At 35.6% G+C, this 20,790-nt stretch overlaps 1 protein-coding gene across 7 annotated transcripts in view; it reads right to left on the reverse strand.

Moving 5' to 3' along the window:
- Nucleotides 1–3,698: 3,698 nt before the first annotated feature.
- Nucleotides 3,699–20,790, reverse strand: part of MOM (ATP-dependent helicase family protein) — a 38,122-nt gene continuing 21,030 nt past the window's right edge. For 6 of the 7 annotated variants that reach the window (XM_088214491.1, XM_088214492.1, XM_088214495.1 and 3 more), the window contains 8 exons: nucleotides 20,338–20,511; nucleotides 14,199–15,135; nucleotides 13,828–14,060; nucleotides 10,212–10,316; nucleotides 7,207–8,808; nucleotides 6,390–6,848; nucleotides 6,082–6,295; nucleotides 3,699–4,641 (listed from right to left, as the gene is read on the reverse strand). In XM_088214491.1, the coding sequence (XP_088070617.1) occupies nucleotides 3,962–4,641; nucleotides 6,082–6,295; nucleotides 6,390–6,848; nucleotides 7,207–8,808; nucleotides 10,212–10,316; nucleotides 13,828–14,060; nucleotides 14,199–15,135; nucleotides 20,338–20,511 (4,404 nt within the window). In that variant the 3' untranslated portion in view covers nucleotides 3,699–3,961. The remainder of the gene's footprint in view (nucleotides 4,642–6,081; nucleotides 6,296–6,389; nucleotides 6,849–7,206; nucleotides 8,809–10,211; nucleotides 10,317–13,827; nucleotides 14,061–14,198; nucleotides 15,136–20,337; nucleotides 20,512–20,790) is intronic. The other variant, XM_088214493.1, reaches the window with a different exon arrangement.

Consider the following 20,790-nt stretch of genomic DNA (forward strand, 5'->3'; position numbering starts at 1 on the left):
TGTATAAATGTCATCTAATATGTCAGTAAATATAATATGAGATATTGGTATACGTTTATTGATTGTTTTGTTGATGGAAATCTTTTTGTGAAAGACTTACTAGGTACCTAGGGAAAGGGCAGACGGACCTGGTACATAAGGAATCCTATCGTGAATGTTACCTTAGTCGAATGGGATTGGAAAGTCCCTTACATGAAAAGTTTGGGAGATATAGTTCACCATCGTATCGGACGGGGTATCGAGGCGATATAATATTTGACACCCATTAGCGAACGAGGCATGAGGATAGCCGGTTTATTATTAAAATTAGATATTGGGTTCATGAGTAAGGGGACATCCCTATGAACCCCTAGAGGTACCATTAAGTAAGTAAGAAATGAAAGTTGTCGTCTCTTGTTCTCTTATGCACAAAAATAAAAAGTGGTATGGATATGGATTTTCATGGATTATTTTTTTAAAAAACTCGTTACGGTAAGTATCAAACAAACGTTTTTAAGTTAAATGTATTTAATTAAAGTAAGGGCTCTATTAATTATTATTTTTTTATTTTTATCAATCTTCAGTTCTCCGTATATGTGATTAATGTGATATTCTTACGGGGGTAGTATAGCTCACCATTTCATTTACTATTTTAGATCAAGAAAAGATACATATTTCGATTAGTAAAAGAATTGTGAGTAGTTTAGCACTCGAACTCCCTTTAAGTGCTAGTGAAGATTGTCCTAAAATATTTATTTATTCGCTCATTTTTTTAATTTCTTTAATTACCGTTTATCTTTTAGAATGGATATTCTCGTAATCCTATTAAACATTTTAAATTATTATGTAATGAATGTAAACCTTAACTTTATTATTTGTTTCTACATTTAAATTATAAATTTATTTTCTTCAAAATTCCGAGCATTTATAAACATAATCCTAAAATAGGAATAATATAAAATTTGCTCCAATTTAATCCAATATAATTTTTTTAGTTAAAATATATGTTTGAGTTAGGATTGGTTTGAGTTAATAGAAAAAAGAAAGGGTTTGAGTTCAAATAAGACTTTTCAAAATTAGTTTGGATCAAATTCATTACGGGTATATATATTTAATTTTTTTATTATCATAAATATTTGTATAATAAGTATATATTATTATGTATTAGTAAATATATTTTTAATTTTTTTAATAAAAATATAGTTATATTTATAATAATATAATAAATTATTGAGTCGGATTGGATAATTCACAAACCTGATATTATTCGAAAAAAAAAAATGTTTTACACCCACTTGAATTCATAATAAATTCAATTTGCTCTTAACATGAACATATTAATTTCAAATTTAGTAAAACCTGTCTCGAATACACTATGTTATTATCTCTAAATACAATAAAATTTATAAATAATATAATTTTAAATTAAGTATAAAAAAATCAAAATCAAGGAAACTTGTATATGAGATAACATCAAGTTTTGTTTTTCAAAGATTTATATTTTAACTTATAAATATAACTATCAAGAAATTTATTTTAAAGTCAAATCAAATACCTTCTTAATTTGGTATAAAATTACTATTTTGAAACATGGAACTAAAAAGAATATCACAGACACTTTTGACAAAAGAAAAAGAGTTGGAATTGTTCTAATTTTGTAGGGCTGCAAAATTCATACACATGTGGTGTCATTCATAGGCACAATATGTTCAATAGTATATTTATTTATTTTATTGGATTGCTTGTCAACCCTGCTTGTTTAATTGGTCACTTGAGGGATTGAAACATATACATACACACACACATGTATATAATGGATTTGATGAGTAGAACTACGTAATTTTAATAAGAAGAGAAACCAAATCTAATCCAAAATTAAGTTAAATATGTTTATTGACTTTGCATATTGAAGATTTCAACTAGGATTTTAATTAATTAAAAGTATATTTACTTAAATATTTGATGATTAAGGGTGACAATGAGTCAAATAGTTATTTTACATGCAATTATTTTTATTTCTATATTTTTCAAAAATTCAATTTGGTGACAAGAGAATATATTTTCAACGAGTAATTAGTGAATAATTACTAAGCATTTTTAATTGCAATTTTTTTTTTTGCTAAAAAAATTAATCACTTGAAAATATTTTCTATTGTTTTTATAAATGCCAAAAAAAAAAAAAAAAACTTTTTTCTTTTGGGATTTTGGAGAACTTTTTATTTCCTAATGTCCTGATTTGAGCCCATGGACATATGCAAAAATCAGGCCCAGTCCATGCGATTTGAAATAATTTATATATATATATATATGTTGCCAAATGATTATTGAAGTTAAGAGCCTTTTAAAATTTGTGCATATAACATATATGCGTACACGTGTATATATATGTGTGTATATATATGTCACAGTGGTAATATACCAACTTTTTTTTTTTTTGGAATGTTACAATATATTACATATCTAAATCTAAATCTATGATTAATCAAGAAGGGAGTTAGGTTACACTTCACAATGCATGTGTGGTAGGTCAATTGCATGTGATCTACTAAGATTTCATATTAACATTAATTTTGTTCTTTTAATAATTTTTTTTTTTTGAACATAATTTTTTTTTACTATTAATAATATTAAGTGTCTTAATTTTCAATTAATTAAATTAGGTTAAGCCTTTTACAGTGAAGAATTTTGTAAGCCAAGTGGCTAAGAAGGTCCTAACAATGGGACTAAACGGTGAGTTTCATGTGTTTGAGATTCAGTGAGAACGATTTGCTCAAAGTGGCTGACGGGAAACATGTCTTTGCATATGCTGATGACCCATGTAGTGAGATGTAGGAACTGAGACAAGTTCTTGTTGATCATGCTCCGATTAACACTGGCAATTTAGAGAATCCCAATACCTCAATCTTCTCAAAGATCAGTGCTTTCGAGGAGGAGTTGAAGGATTTGTTACCGAAAGAGATCGAGAGGGTGAGGAGTAATTTCGAGAGTGGGAAATCTGGAATTCCAAAGGGAATCAAGGAGTGCAGGTCGTAGCAATTTGTGAGTTTTTGACAGGGGAGAAGGTGAGGGATGTCTTGAGATACTTGTGAAGGGAAGATAATTGAGCCATTGCTGGAGCGGTCTTAAGAACTGGGATGGAACTCCTCTTCTAATTAGTTAAAAGGGCTTTAAAGTTTCTGCAAGTAAAACTAAATAACAAGATTAAAGATTTTGGTATTTTGGGGTAATGTAATGTGCAAGATGTTTATGTTTGTTTTATTAATTGTCTTTTTCCCCCGGTAATGATTTTTATGTATGTTGATCAAGTAATGTACAGAAAGGAGTATAGTTGGTTTATTGTAAGCTTATCTTTGTTTTCTATATGTTTTTATATTTTACTTAATCATGATTATTGAATATTTTAAGAATACACATAAATTTGTTTGAGTTTATTAACATGGTTCGTTAATTTAAAATTTTTATCTACATATATGTATATATATATATATATATATATGGTTGTTGTCAATGAGAACAATTTGTTGGGTTAATCAAATTTAATATGAAAACTTCTGATTAGTAACATCAACACACACCACGATTATGCAATAAATTGTGAAGAAATAGAAACTTTCTCCCATTCAAAACCAGCATGGTTCAGTTCACTTATTAGATGTAAATATCAATTAAATTAATTAGAACCGTTAAGAAAATACTGCGGGTGAAAATTTTAACGGCCCTTCAGAAATAAACCATTTTTTTTTTTTCATTTTTATATTACAGCATGCATTTTTCTACAAAATGCATCCAACCATATACAAATTTGGATGATGTGAGAATTACAACAGCCCCCTTTCAAAGAAAAAGCTTCCGAACAACAGGCTCCTAACAAAGAAGACCTCTGAACAAACCACAAGGAAGTACCTAGTTGAAACGCCGCGAGCCCCTTCCCCCTGCCCCCTTCTCCGATAACCAACAGAGAAAAAGAGAAAACAAAAATTAATCAGTCTTCATCTGAATCCGATAAACAAACAATATCAACTGGTCGCCCTGTCTGAATAATATTGGGTCTCATAATACTCGAATTGCCGGGTTGGGATTGGACCAATGGATCTGGATTTATTGGTTGCCGTGAAAAATTGCTGGGACGATTTGGATCCACAGGAGCTTGATTGCTAACATCCATAAGCATCTCCATAGCCGATCGAGGAGTGTTTGGAAGAGCAGAAAACCCTCCTGCAGTTTCAAGTCGGGGGATCCTGGCAGGTGGCAGAATGTTTGGTGGACAGTGCTGAAGAGAGAGATTACTTGCCGGAGGATTATAGTTGGCTAACTGGCTTGATATGCCACGGGTGAGAGATTGGAGGTCGGTTACAGGCACAGAGGTTGACGGTCTGAAAGGTTGTAAATGCGGAGCAGGAGCCCGGATTTCACTGCTTAGTTGGTGATTTCCTGCTGCGGGAGACATGGTACCAACAAGAGGGGGTCTTGCTAGAGGGTTGCATGCAAGTGTAGCGGGCCTAGCAGCAAAATTAACAGCCTGCAAAAGGGGGGCCATAACTTGGGAGCTGACAGCAGAAGGTGCTGTCTGCAAGCTAGCCGCTACTGGTGCTGTTGGGGGTAGACCGGTGGCAATGGACAGTCTTTGCTGGGATGATTGTGGAATCAGCTGCTGCATCACCCCTGCAAAAAATAACAATAAGAAAGTCGCCAGAAATGAAAGGGAACCAATAGATGCATGAGAAATTATAGACAAGAAGTGAAGGCCAAAGCATGCATGGGAAGCATGCACACAATTAGATGTTCACCAAAGTAAAGCACCCATAAAGCCCACAATCCCTTTTTGACTTGCTAGATAAGAGGACGATAGGATGAGATAAAACCAGGGAGAGAGGCCTAAATAATGGAAAGAAAAATGTCTAACATTATTTGGACAAGATAGCATTGCAAATGAAAATCAAATATTTTATTTTGCTTAAATTAAGGTGAAAAAGGAATTGATGTAAAATTATTACCCTGCAAAAAGACAAGAATTACCCCATTATCTATTAAACATAATAGCAAGTCAATCACCACAAGTAAATTTTATATCCATTTCCATTTCCATCCCACATTGATAATTCAGAAGAGAGAATTTTGGAGCCTTGAAAGAGAATGGATGAAAATTCACCTTCATCTCAATTCCATTTCATTAATTAATATTTCTCCCAAACAAAATTAAATATTTCTCCCCAAGTTTCTATTTCATCCCATTCCTTGCTCCCAAATATACCTTAAGATAAAGGTTTCACTTAATACAAAGAAATATTTTTGTAGTTTTTTATTTTCTACATTCATATATGTTTACATATTAAAAGGAAAAAAACATGGGGTGGTAACGCTACATATAATAACTGGGGTTTAGTCTTTTCCCATCTAATTTCTAGTCAATTCTTAGTTCTAATTTATCCTTAGGAGACCGACTGACCACCCAAGACAAACTGAGGAGATTGAGAGCCGAGTCCCAAAGTCTGGTAGAATCCATACAGCAAAGAAGAAAAATGGCTTGGAGATTCAGCCTCAGACTCAGACTCAGACTCGCATAAAGAGACCTACCTCACCATCATACACACAGACTAATCACTATCTTGGATTTCTAGATAGGAGAAATCCAACCACACAGTGAAAGGTAGAAATTGAATTCTCACAATTAAAGAATTCAAGAGAGAGGTGGTAATAACTCTAACACACAAAACTATGTTCTACTTATACAACATTAATACTAATGTCCTAATTATGTGATTATTAAAACTAATAATTAACTAGAATTGGAGATGAATCAAACACGCAGTCAAACATAAATAAAACTAGTTTTATTTAAGTCATGCCACATTTTTATTATTATTTTTCTAAAGTTTTCATTTTCAGCTACCAAGTCTTTATGTACAAACATATGAAAGTCAAGAAAATAAAAGCTAAAAATCATTTTTATTGAACAAAAAGAACCTAAATTTTTCTTAGATGATTTAAATCCTATTCGCTTCTAATCTGGGATGATCTTGCAAGTAAGAGACTATTCACTCTCACCTATAGAATTCCTTCTATTTTATTTGATTATTGTTAATCATTAAGAAAATTACACACCTGACTGCATTCCAGGAGCAGCAGATGCCTTAACATCCTTGCATTTTGATCTGAAGGCCTCTGCCAAGATCTTGTTCATGTAAACTTTCCAGCAATTTATATCCAACTCCTCCTTCTTGCGCAGAAACTCAGCTTCCTTCTCCTGAAGTTTAGCCTCATATTTTGCATTGATTTGAAAAATTTCCTTCTCCCAGTCAGATTTCAGCTGCACCTTCTGCTCAAAGGAAAAAAGAATTTCAGCAAGGAAAAAGAAAAACAAATAAGTCTTCTTTTTGTCAGAGGACCACGAGAGAGAAAACATAATTTACCGTTTCTTCGTGGATCTTGAGGACTTCATCAGATTCTTTTTTTAGTCTTTCCATCTCATTTTGAAGTGGGTCATTGTGCAGCGGCAGTGGCATCTGGTATGGTACTTGGTATCCAGTCTGTAGAGGACGATAATATGGAGCAGAAGGGATTGATGAAGTCCTTGCAGCAGAAGTATAAGTGCTGAAGCCATCAATAGTATCAGTTGGCAGATGTCCTGCAGCACCAACAGGAGGCTGCAGAGCAGCTTCACTGGGAAGCTCGTTATAGTTCTCCACCACCTGTCTTGAATCCTGAGTAATTGGGGAGGCAATAAGGCCTTCACTGCTCAGCTGATGGGGTAGTGACGGTTCATCTTGCTGGGGAATATTTTGCATTTCACTGCTCAGCTGATCAGGTACAGGCAGATGTTCAACTTGATTCCCAGATGTAGATGGCAGAGAATGTACATGGTTTAAGCCCTGTCAAGAAAAGGATTTGTAGGTAACAATTGCAATGCTAAATCAATTTCCATTTCAACTTCTCAGCAGCACTCTAATAAGAGAGATTTACTAAAATCTTAAGAAGCATCTCAATCACATATATAGAAATCCAGAAGAGGCCATGTTATTGTTAGTTCATTTACATTGTAAGGTTCAAAACAATCCTCCAGAATCTCCAAGAAATATATCCAAACAACATTCTAATGAGTACCTTGGTATAACTCTATCATTGTCCAAAACATACCAATCATAACCAAGAAAGAGCTATAGAGAAAGAACGATATATGAACGATATAAATGGCCATACATTCTTGTAGTTTTTATACTTATATTCTACCTTATTTGATGGTGTGCAACCACCTTGGTCTGAGGTACTAACAGGCTGCAGAGAAGGAGAATCCACTAGAGATGACTCCAGGTAATTAGTTTCCTGATAAACAGCACAACCCGCTCCATCCAGCTGGTCCATTCCAGCAGCATTGTTGGAGGCTACGATGCACGCTCTATTAGTCCCTTCACTGGAGTTATCACCAGCAATTATCTCTGTTGGAGCAGTCTCTTGCACCTCAACTGTAATTTCTCTATCAGAAACTAGCTCTCCTGTTGAAGGTGGAACCAGAGAGTCATCATGCTCCAAACCAACATTAGACGCATCAGTCTCAGGCGATCTCAGTGAAACTTCTCCATCTGGCACACATTGTGTGGCTTGATAAGGAGTTTGATTATCAGATGACTGGATATCCATAGACATAATGCCCTCTGGGGCTTCAATATAATTCAGAGTCTCAACTCCATTTCCTATTGTCGTCGAATTAGAGATTTCTTGAACTGAGGATGGTGCTTCCATGGAGGCATACAGCTGAATCTCCCCATCACGCACACTTGATTGAGCCCCATTGTCAGTCTGATGTTGACAAGAACATGTTGCAGGGGGAACATCTGGTGGCCTACGATTTGCAGTAACTGGTCGAGGGGAGTTTGATTGAATCTCTCCATCTGACATGTCTCCAACAGCAGCCTGTTCTTTTGATGAAGAAGCCAGAGAGAGAACATTCTTTGGATCATTGGCACCAGCACCAGCTCTGTCATACGCCTTCAATCCTTTAACTGACATCACATCAACTGTCCTGACCCCACCATCTGATGTGATATTTACAACCTCGTCACAATGCGCTACTTCCACAGGCCCATGCTTATTCAAAGGAGGCTTTACTAATTCAACTTGTGCCCAGGATCGAACTCCTTCAACCCAACTAGCCTCCTTCTCTTGCAACTTGATCCTTGCAGCAGTATGTGCTGCCTCAAGACTGTTAAGGTCTAAGTCCATCTGGTGCTTGAGCTTGTCAAACCTTTTTGCATATTCACTATCTAGTTTCTTAAGCTTATCAGTTTTCGTTTGAACATTACTACACAAACGAATAACAGCCGCCTCCATCCTTTTCTTGTTCTCCAGTTGAGCCTTTTGTTCCTTATACTTCCTGTCATAATCCAACTTCTCTTCCTCTTGCTTTTGAAATAGCTTCATCATCTTCTTACGAAATTTCTTCTGAATATCTTTGATACTTTTTGAGAGATCTTTCTGAGCTAATTGAAAACCCAGCGCAAATCCAGGCTCAAGAAGGGTTTGCTTAGAGGAGTACTCCTGACCCTGCAATGAGTCCCCAATCTGTACTTTCATCTTTCGTGAGTCAAATGTTCGGGACAGACATGTGACCAGATTATCTTCACCAACAGCTTCCGATTGTGCAGGATTTTTTAGAGAGCATGCCAACTCTAAATTCTTTGCATGGCATAAGAACAAACTCTTTAAACACTGCAACATGGAGTAAACGTATTCAGCCTCTTCTTTCTTGCAGCCAAATTTCAGATGCTCTTTTGCAAGTGCAAGAGATTCCTTGTGATCAATTTTGTGCTTTAGCAAAGAGGCTGAAGTCCAACACTGAAATTTTACAGCATGAAAGACATTATAATTCAGATATGTAGCCAAGATTTTCTACACACATTCATACCATGCTAGAGAGAGAGAGAGAAGCAAAAATTGCATCCACATCCCTGTACAATAAGGTGGATGGTTAATGTATTAAAAATATGTTTACAAAATGCGCTAATCCTATACTGAACCCAATGTAAAACTTCCACAATTGTAGAAGTTCCTCAAATGTCCATCCAAATCAGTCAAACTTTCTACTAGAGAGAATTAACTGACTTAACTGTCCTTCGTGAAACTTTATAAGTCAAACTGACCCATTTATAACATTGACTGTTTTGACGACCTTGGTTTTGTTGTCGATAGGTTAATGTAAATGGGCGGTACCCCCATGGCAACTTTACATCAATACATATTTACACTTTCATTTCAAAAAAAATAAAAAAACTGACCCACTTATTTTTCTTTGTTTTTAGTAGTTAGACAACTATAGAAGATTATGCTTTGAAGTTGAAAGAAATTTTTATAGGAATGTTTTGCTGTACTAGCTGTTGAATTGGTAGACAACATTCTCATATTTAATAAAAGGTATCCTAAATGGTTTGATTATAAACAACTTCAACTCAAGGGTGCACCAAAATATAAGAATGATTAAATTTTTGTAAAAAAATACAAAAGAGGTTGGCATCTTGACCAATTCAAAGATTAAAAACTTAAAGCTGAGCTCTAACATATACAAACTCTGACTTGAGAATTGCAGATGCCGCAACACTGAAAAAATTGAGGAAGAAGTACGTTCCTAGCAGACTCAAGGACAGGGCACATGAGATGTTGCACGAATTTGAAGAGTAAGAAGTTAAATATACCCCTATTAAGAGCCTAAAAAGGATGATTTTCATAATTAACTAACAAGGTGCATCTAATAAACTATTGCCAATATTCCATGGAGAATTTAGTGGACCTTTTTGATACTTTGATTGACTAGTAAATTTTATACATGGGCGGCACCTCCTTGGTGTCTATATCAATATACTTTTCACACTTTAAAAATATATATATAAACTAGTGTTAATTTAGAGAAAGCTCAATGAATCAACTTCAACAATACTCAATTAATACCAGCACATCAAAGTTTAAGGATGAGGAGGATTATGTTCAGAGTCAAACATATACACGAGTTGGATTAAAAACATTTTCAGGAATATGTATTAAAGAGGCACCAAATGGATGCCATCCCAATACAAAAGGATACAAATTATAGATGGACTAAAAACATTTATAAGAAAAATAGGAGTTTGTTTATAGTCGAATGTTTATCTCAGCATTTCTTAAGATTCTATTGGAACATGGAGAATGCCAAATAGCCAGGTGAACTGGGCTACTGGTTCAGGTATCAGAAGAAGAGAGATTCTAACCAAGGAAATCTGGAAAGCCTGCAATATCGTTGCTGGTTCTCTATTGACACGGTGGTTACTCATAACATAGTCAAGAAACTTTTTAACCATCTCCCTGACATCGTCCTGCAAGGACAAAAAATTTATAAGCACATCATGCAGTTATCTAGATATAGGCATATCAAGGAGTTGTTCGCTGAAAAAAGAAAAACTGAGAATTTTCAACGAATTCACAAGGAGTGAAGTTACAAATAACTGATTTCAGCACCATAACATAAATTGTAGGCAAGTAGAAAGTGAAAAAACTCTGTTTTTCTTCTGACTACATCAAACCCAATATCTTGCTTTTTTTTCTCCTATTTTCTCTTAACTTTGAAAAGTTTAAGAACAATGAAGAGGACAAGACAATTTTCCTTCCAAATTTGTAAAGATTTTGTATACGGATGGCAACCCCCATCAGAAAGACATTTTCCCTATTTTCTAGAATAGATATTGTTCAAAGTTCAAAACCATCCAGCAGAAGCAGTCCTTGCAGCCTGCACAGGCCGTTTGCAAAGCATGCACCACAGCATTAGCTGACCCCATCAGGCCAACCTGATCGCTGGGTATGGTGCATGATATTTTGTTTTTCCCGATGGGGGAAATTTTTCATGAGATTCTTTTCTTGGTAGAAATTCAACCCTGTAGTGCAAGTAGTTACATCCACTTCTATAAACAATGAAAGATAATCTGAAGTGTGAAGATAAAGAAACACTGGCATTATCCATGACTCACCAACCTAACAAGCTGATGCAGGGGAAAGCGTGAGTTAAACGAGATAGAGAAGAAAGGAAGCAGGAAAACAGCCAAGCAGTTGCTTTATTACTCTGTTATAACAATCAGGAAATTTGGAGCGAATTTCTCCTGTAATGGTATTAATCATGATTAAAAACTTCTTTTTTTTTTTTGGAAATATAATCATGATTAAAAACTAAATAACAAAATGCTAAGCCTCTCTTTTTTGCTAAGTTATTGATGCTAAAGTCCTAATTGACAAGTTATTAATGATAGAAAGCTAAACCACCAAAAAAGAAATAGAATCCTAAAAGCAATAGAAGACCTAGATTTGTTAGTTTACTAGTCAGTAGTAGCCTGCAGTAACAGAAGTATAAAATAAGAGTACTAACTTGAGAAATTACTTGGTTCAGTTTTTTGTCACTACTTGTTGGATTTGATGGAAATCCAAAAGCTCAACAAAACATGAAAAGAAAATATTAAATACTATGTTAGCTCCCCATAATTGGAATCTTGTTAACTAGCAACAGAAACTAGCAAGTCAAGAACCTGAAAATCTTTTTAAACTTCTTTCAGATTCTGGGTGATATGTACCAATAAACAATATCCTGGGGGCGCACTAGAAAAATTAATGTGGAGAACACTGTCAAGAATTTAGTCAATTTAATGGAGCACAATAGTATTGGTTTTTCATCTATTTAGGAGAGCTGCTTGGATGGGATTCTGTAATGAGAAGATTATTAAAGGATTCGGGGATCCGAAGAGAGCCCTTGACTTCAAGCAAATTTTTGCAGGGATGTCTGACTAGTGTTTCCTTTTATTATTTGTCCTCCTAAATTCTAGTTGTTTCCGTTAACAGGAGGAGAAACATATGAGGATTTCGTGTGGTCTTGGATAAAAAAAAGGCTGTGAAGATACATCTTGTTAAGTGGCCAAGAAAATGTGTCTCTAAGGAAAAGCAGCCTGACCTTAGGAATCTAATATTCAAAAACCATGCTCTTGGGCTATGCCGCTTTCCTTTGGAATTTGGTTTATTATGGTCTCAGGTGGTGAGGAGCAAGTCTTGGTTACAGTAGAAGGTCCATAAGATGCTTTTGAAAAGGGCTATATTTTCTGGATTATGAGTCTTTGGTTGGATAGACCTGAAGAATCTAAAGAGAAGATCTCAATCATTTGATATATTTGGGAGAGAATGGTGTTGTTTTGGTTTCTCTTTAGCAAAAGCTCATATTCCTTTAGAAGTACTTTATTCACACTACAAAGGATTGGCTCTCTGTCTTGTATCCATACTGCTTTTATGTTATAGTCTATAACAAAATAACAGTGGTTGAGTATTTTCATTAGGATATTCACATAAGGGAATACTTTATGCACTACGGTTTATTGTTTTCCTTAGATGTGGTGTTTGTTATTCAGTTATGAGGAGTTACCTTTTTTTAGAAATGAAGTTATGAGAAGTTACCTACTTGGGGTAGTTTTATGTCCTTGTGATGATGTGTATATTTATAATAAGTTCATGAAGAAACAGGACAACTAGCCAAATTTTAAAGGAAGTTCTTCAAAAGTTTTGTTGCACTTAATTACTTAAGGAGGTCGTTGGCTTCTTCCCTAAGGAGTCTATACTTTTCTAACCAGAATAATTCAGAAAAAGAAAAGATTGCAGAAACATTCTGAGGCAACTTCCCCTAATTGAAGTAACCAACTCCTACATCTAAGGAAAACAAAAAACTGCCATTAATAAGGATAATAAACAGATCATAAAAGGATGACATCTATTGAATTGTGTGGATTAAGGAGATCACTGTAACTATGTGCATATGGTATTCTGAGGCAAAACTAACCAGGAATCTGAATGATTGGGGGTTGGAGAGCTACTTGAGTTTCTTGAAACTTTGTCTCGGGTGACAGTCGCTGGGGACTTGGAGGATGAACTCGTCTGGTGTTTATCATCAAAAGGCTGTTTCTCAGTCAAGCCTTATTATCAATACCCATCTAAGAATGAAGATCAACTCATCAAGTTCTCCTCTAAGCTGGTCTGGAAAGTGAAGGCCACTCCCAGAATGGTGTTTTTTGCTTGCGAAGTGGTTTGGGGGCAGATGTGACCCTCGATAGGGTGACTAAAAGGAACAAGATCCCGGTAAATGGCTGTTATTTGTGCAAGAATGATGTGGAGACCTGCAATCATTACCCCCCATGGTACCCGTACCTCTATCACCTTTAGCTTATGCTGTCTGGTTTATTGGGTGTGAGATTACTATCAGGGAAGAGTTGTGGGCATGGAAAGGATTCCAGAGCAATAAGAAGTCCCTCAGGCTTATCCCGCTTGCTATCATTGAGGTCATTTGAAAGGAAATCAATAGGAACTTTTGAGAGTGTTGAGTCTAATCTTGATAGATTAAAGATACTTTAGTTCTAGGTTTTAAAGTTTTTTATTAGAAGTCAACCTTTACACTGTAGTAAAGATCTTGGGGACTTTATTGATATTTTGTTAGACTTGTAAAGAATTTTGTACAAGGGTTAAAACTCCTTGGTGCTTTGTAAATATATAGGATTTTTTCTTATAAAAGAAATAAGCAGATCATAAAATGTTCACACATCAGCAGGCTTTCAGTTACTGCCATGTGTGAATATCCTAAACATCCTCTCAACTATTACTTTGTTTTATAGACCATAACAGGGCCAACATATACAGCAAGAAAGCTATGATATACACATCTCCTTTAGATGTTCCCCCCCCAGCAATGGAGAAGACACAAACTGTCACATCCAACGTGCTACACTAGATTCCCATTCCAAATATGGACTACGCATGCAAAATGTAGAAAATAATAGTTTCTTCATGAAAAAAAAAAAAGTCACTCACTGAGAGATGTAAAACTTCACAAAGCCTTGCTATCTCTGGTTTCAAAAGTAAATGGAGACTCTTCTGAGATTTACGCAAATGTCTTCGTTCACGACTTTCCACTAACATGCTGCCTGGTCTTTTTGAGATGTCATTAGCCGAACAGCTCAAGTTAGAAACACAGTTTCCTCGTCTTGTATCATTAATAGAAGACACTTGTTGAGATACAGCATGTGCTGCAGATTCCAGAGTTCCTGCAGGAATAACAGATTCTTTCAATTGGAACAACTCCTTCCTATGAATATTCTGAGCCCACCAATAAAAAAGGAATCCCTAGTATAATGGATGATGGTTAACAAAAAACAAGACCAACAATTGTTTCAGAAACTTACTCTCCTTGTCAACCTCGTTGACCATTGCTCCCTCTTGAAGTCCAGGTCCCGTAGAGAGTGGATCAGCACTGTTACTGACCATCTTCTTACGCTTTTTGACAGCATCACTTTCAATTTCAGGCTTTCTAAGGGAATCGTCAAAATGTTGAACCTGAACCCTTTTCCGATTTCTCTGGGATGAACCAGAACAATATTTCCAATGTGGATTCCTTCCCTTCAATAATCTTAACCAAAATATATGAGGTAGTTTTTCATAACACAACTCAACTTTTGGCTCACCAAACAATGGGAAGTCTGTAACATAAGTTCCCTGACTTTGATTGGCTTTCACAACTAAAGAGAACTCACTTGCACCATTGTCTTCACTATTTTGAGTGAGTATGGTCAAGAACTCCTGGATAACATCTTCCAGAAGTGGTTGCTCAAACAAGTTACTTGTAATGGAGGCTGGGCCATTGTGACAATGAAACTCTTCCAACTTATCAAATAGATAAGAAGCTCCCCACATAAGTAGCATGTGAGTGGTGCCATGGCCAATGTTCTGTGGATCACTATCAAGCGACCTACTTTCCTTCGCTAGAATCAGAATCCTTTCCTCAACCGTACAAGCTGAATACAAACGAAATATTTTTATCTGCCCACACTCTGAGTCAAATGTTATCTTCTGCAGGGCTCTTAAGTCATTCACTAGGGTCCAGTTGCTGTCAAATATTATAACAGTATCAACTGATGACAGCTTTATGCTAGGATGGCAGGCCCGGGTTTCCAACAAAAACACAAATCTCCCAATCTCCTTATTGAACCTGTTCATGGCAGATTGCTTCTTTGAAGAAACAATATCTCGTGCAATACGTTCATAAGAATCAGGACCAAATCTTTGACGCAGAAAGTCATCCAAAATGTCTCCAACTAAATCCCTTCCAAAGCCACCAATAGGCTGTAAAAAAAAGAAACAGAAGATGAGAAAAGTGTACTATATGCTGGTACAAACATACAAGCAGATGGTGGGGGGAAAGAGTATACTTAAAAGACATTCCAGTTCCAGTTCTGACAGAGTTGTACATCTATAAAGATATAGAACAGCATATTCATATTTTAGAAGACAAAATATGGCGAAATAAATCTTGCAAGCATAACTAGTATAGATGATGCCTGGTTTGTCAAGTTAGTTCATTAACATATGCTGACAAAGAAAGGGCTCAAATTGCAAAGATATTAAATCACCCCAGATCATGATATGCCTGACAAGCAGCATGTACCAATAAAGAATTGATGCATCGCATTTTTTGTAGAAACAAAAATACATTAAACTACAAAAATGATAAGTACAAGATAGAGGAAGAGAAAATATCCTCAAGAAGAGAGAAAATGTACCAAAAAACACGAAATAGAACTGAAATATCAATGCAACATTGCGAACTATTCTCTCCGTAATATAGAAAAAGGAACCACCTAAATGAATACATTAGGCCCAAGAAGCTAACGACACAATCCTCTCCCAAATATCATTGACAAAATAAGGATGCTTATTTAAAATTCTTGTGTTCTCTCCAAGCAACAGATCAAAGGGCAACAAAAATAGCCTCTCCCTGAAGAATTGAATGTTCCCTACTCCTCCCGGAACCACACAAAGGAATAGAAATCAAAATCTCCAAGTTTGAGGGGCAAAAACAGCCTGCCCCCAAATAAAGAGAAAATTCTAGTACAATCTTTACAAGCCACCTCACAAAGCAGAAATAAGTGACTGTTATATTCTAAACCATGAAAGCACGTGAAGCACACATAATGATGGCACATAGGCTTAGTAGTAATTTACCATTTAAGAATTATATTATTTAATTTATTTTGATATATTTCAGACTATTCATGTTTTGCTTTTCTATCTTTATTATAAATAGCATTTCTAATATTATTAGTATTAATATTTCCAATGTTATAACGAGTAGAATTTATATTCTTATTAGTCTTAGTACTTCCTAGTCTAATTGTTAAGAAGTGTACATTAAGTGAAAGCATGGATTACGTTGGATAAAAGACATATTAGTAATATATTTCTTCTTTGTAATTAATTGTATTTCCTTGTATTGTTTATGTTATCTTGTATACATATGACCCTAATACTTAATAAAATGCACCTATTCATTCTTACATGGTATTTGAACTCAAAGGACAAACCTTATGCCTCCTTCGCAAATCCTAATCGGTTTTCGTTGCCGAAATAAGACATAAAGCCTTAAGGGGCCAGCCTTAATTATCGGCCACCACAACCCAGCTGCCAACTATCACAGACTGACCACTAGCTCCTAGATGCATTGCTAGCTTCAATACCTCCACACATGTTTATTATTATTATTTTTCTGATAAAATGAGAATAGGGCTGTGTTATTCTCATTTTTTTGTAACTCATTCTTTCTTCTCCTATTTAATATACTTTGGAGCTCCAAAGTGTTGTTCGAGAAGTATCCATGTGATTTTGCCCAATAAGAAGCCATGAAAGTGACCCTCTTGCCAAGCTCATAGGACGACATTGACTGCTCATGGGAAATTCAAAATTTCTTGCTAGCTATAAACACCCGAGACCAGCAAAAGTAGCACTTTTGCCATACCTGTTTAGCCTCTTTTCTCTCCCCAACCCCCAAAAAACAGGACTCCCAAAAACTATCCACAGTAGGGGGCGCCACCCAGCTGAGGCCAAACTTGTTCATTTATCAGCCCACATCTCCCAAGCCATGGAGCAGTGTAAGAATAAGTGGGAGTGGGAGTGGGCATCACCACCTTTGAAGCACATAACAAATACATTAGGGGTCAATGCACGGTGACGGCAAGGGATTTAAAGTAAGTCATTGTTGAGCCTCTAGTTGATAGTCCTGCATGAAAATACCTTAACCTTTGGAGGAATCTCTACCTTTCAAAATTGACTTGGCAATATGTCGTTTGGCACCAAGGTTATTTTGAGGTAAGACTAGGACTTACGTGTGAACAAGCCAGAAGGTCCAAGGATCTATAACCGACTATCTGGTGGAGAAATCATATGTATGGATTTTAGCATGTTCAGTAATGTCGACAAATCAGAACTCTCCCTATCAAAAAGGTTGTTGTTGAAGTGAAAATTTCAAAAAAAGCTACCACCAACATTAACAGTCAAGTCAGAAACACGAGTGACGTGTCTAGTAGACAATTGGTATAATTTTGGGAATTTTGCTAGCCAATGGTTGGTCTTGCAACCATCTATCTTCCCAAAAAAGTGTTCTAGTACCATTTCCCACTTGTAATCGGGTGAGTGGGTTGAACAAAGGGTAGATTTGGGAAATAGTTTTTCAAGGACTCCAATGAATAATGGTTCTTCCAATAAGGACATCCCAAGCATTCCTTTCACTACCATAGATATTGTTTATCGTGTGTCATAGAGTTTGGTTCATGAGGAAAACATCATAGCTATTTCACTAGTAGAGATAAATTCTTTGATCTAAGATTCTCAATACCCAGCCCTCAAAACATTAGACCAACAACAAATCTCCCACCTAACTAGATGATCCCTACACTCATCACCACCATCTGTCTCACAGAAATTTCCTCATTCTAGCCTCAATCCTCTCCGCTATCCTAGCAGGAATCCTAAAAAGAGAAAGATAATGAGAGTGGTAGACTAGGCACACATTTATCAAAGTAACCCTTCCCAACTAGAGAGAAAAGACCCCTCTTCCAACCCTCAAGACACCTAGAAATCTTTATCTTCACCCCCTTCCAGAAAGTTATACTCAGCTTTCCACCTATGGAGCGCCTAGATATGAAATGGACCATGAAAGCTTTACTCACCATATTGATTGACATACATACTAGGGTTAGACAATGAATTGCTTTTAAAAGACTTGTTGATTTTAATGAAGGAGATATGATTAGCAGGCATCAAACTTGGACGGTTTCTAGAGGGATTTTGCAAGAAACTTCACTCCAGAACATCACTCCTTCCAAAATTCTCAAGAAGATTAGCTAAAATGCTATATTTTTGACTTGTTAAAAGAGATGGGCCTAAGCAAGAACTTCAATGTTGAAAATCTAACCTCATACCAAGGATACGGGACTACCATTTCTCACGATTATATTCCTATCCGTTTACAAGTCACTACAAATCTCAACAACGAGATAAAGATATTGTCGACCATCAAGAGTAACTACAAGACAGGTATTTGTTACAAGTATCTAGTGAAGCAGAAGAGATGTCCTCAAACTAATTGTACTTGGATCACGTAAGTTGTCCGCAAGAGAGTCACCCCTGTCATGCATGCTACATCATATGGATTTAAACTTGATGGAGCTGAATTTTTCCCATCCATTGTAAGTTGATGATGGATAGGCTTAATGGCAGCTAACTATTTAAGAATTATAGAATTAGGTTATTTTTTATATTTTCCAGTTACTTTATATTTTATTTTCTATCTTTATTAGGAGTAGTGTTTTTAATTGTGCTCAAGTCCAGCTCACTGTTCTGCAGGATAATAATGACAAAATTTTGAGTGTCATGATGTTCAACAGGTGATCTGATGACCATAAAAGTTGCCTAAATGGATTATCAAGTGAGAAAAGAACTTAGAAGGGTTTATGGCAGGAATCTATCCAACTTTTCTAGAATTAGTTATCTCTCGTACCAAATATTATGTACTTTGTTTAAAGGTCATTCTCTCCTTAATGGACTTGGGAACCGTGTTGATACTTCTTTGTTTGGAGTGTCAATTTTGTTGATGTTCTTTGTTTTGTTCATTTGTTTTTGCATTTTGCTTGGAGGATATCTAATCCTATCAATTTCATTTGTAATAACTTTCTTCCTCTTTAATAATATTTCTTATTTTATTTAAAAAAGAGCATACTCTAGCAAATTGAGTCTCCAGTAATCCACTTTCAGAATCCACCTTGTCCATTGCACTAATTCATTAAAGATATTGTTTCTCATCCTTATGTCCCTAAACACCTCCTTATTTCCCCACTTTTAGATTAACTTTTACTGATTTGAGCTTCCTCATAATTTTGCCTCATCATGTTAACCTGATTGAGAAAGGTAAGATGTTGATTCTACAAACATATTAGTATTCGCCAGCTCAAGAAGGATAAGCATATTTCTTTTTTGAGATAAGCATATTTCTACCTATGATAAAAAGGTTCTCTTTCGATAAAATCAGTCTCTCTTAGGTTGTCCCTTAATAGATCCTTTGCTTTCTTGTAAGTAATATGAAGGAGAAAAATTTTTCTTTCTTTTATTTTATTTGGCTCGGGTAGCAGCTTGTGGGTGTATTTCACCATTGACAATCTGCAGAGACCTCAGATTATCTGTTGTTAAGATGACATTTTCATATTGTTCATGGTTTTCAATCCTGAGTTTCTTCAAAGTGCAGAGAATGATAATTGGTTCTATTGTGGATGATATTGGAGCCTGAATGGTATCTCAGGTGCTAAGAGCAGGACAAAACTTTTTTCTCTTACACCTCTGGCTACTTTGCAGGTCATTTGGAAGGGGAGAGAAATAGAAGAGCCTTTGAGGATGTTTGTTCTTCTTCTATGGAATTTCGGATGTGGCTTCCAAACCCCTTTTTTTTCTTTAAGGGCCACCTACTTAATTCAGTGGATGGTACAAACATCAAAGACATTTTGAAAACTTTACAAATTCTGCACTACCGAATATATCTTTTGTTCTTGGGTGGCACCCCTTGGTGCTCTTTAATGAACTTTACAAATAAGTACCAAATTTCTCTTTGAGTTTCTTTCTAAATTTAAGAAAGTAAAAAATTCTCTCTTATTTAGCCTTACCTTCATTTGTAATAGAATATTAAGGCAAAAACTTTAGAGAACACTTCAATAAACTGCTCGATTTTCCACTCAATAAATCGATAAGAAGATTGAAGATTCCAGTATAAGAGAGCATTTTCTATTTGTTTATTTTAGAGAAAAGAAAAAGCCCAACTTTATCATTCCCACTCTAACAATAAACATCAGGAGGCAAGCCCTAAAGCACGGAGTTTATATAGAAACGTATTAAAGTATCTAGATTAGCTTGGTACCAAAAGAAAATAAAGATAAATTCAAGCTTTAATACCACTAGCAGCAGAAAAACAGATATTCATACTCTTCTTGCTAGTATAGCATGTACCTGAAACAGAATAAGTACTTTCAAACCACGGCTCTTTATCTCCATAAGCATTGCATCAAGAAGCTGCAGTTTGCCACTTGCTTTTATTCCAACATCCAAATACTCAACCACTTCAAGGTCCTTATTAATTGAGGACTGGAGGGACTCATCCGCAGCATAGGGATGATCACAGCACTGTAAAAGGTTACCCATGCAAGTTTGATATCAGAAAAAAATATAAAGCCAGAAATAGTTGTTTTCCCATGATCAATCATGGTAAACAGGTAAATCCTTAATCCTTTCTTTCATGATAATCAAAGAGAAACACCAAAATTAGATTAGACATGCTCGGAGTATTGGTTTTCAGTCAAGTCAAGTGAGAAACTATGTTCTTTTTTTTGGAAGAGTTTGAAATTACATTACAATCACCCCAACAACATAAGATAGGATCCATTATGCATCTTACAAATGCCA

The sequence above is a fragment of the Carica papaya genome, chromosome 2 (assembly GCF_054855325.1).
Source record: "Carica papaya isolate Zhongbai chromosome 2, ASM5485532v1, whole genome shotgun sequence".
Taxonomy (NCBI): domain Eukaryota; kingdom Viridiplantae; phylum Streptophyta; class Magnoliopsida; order Brassicales; family Caricaceae; genus Carica; species Carica papaya.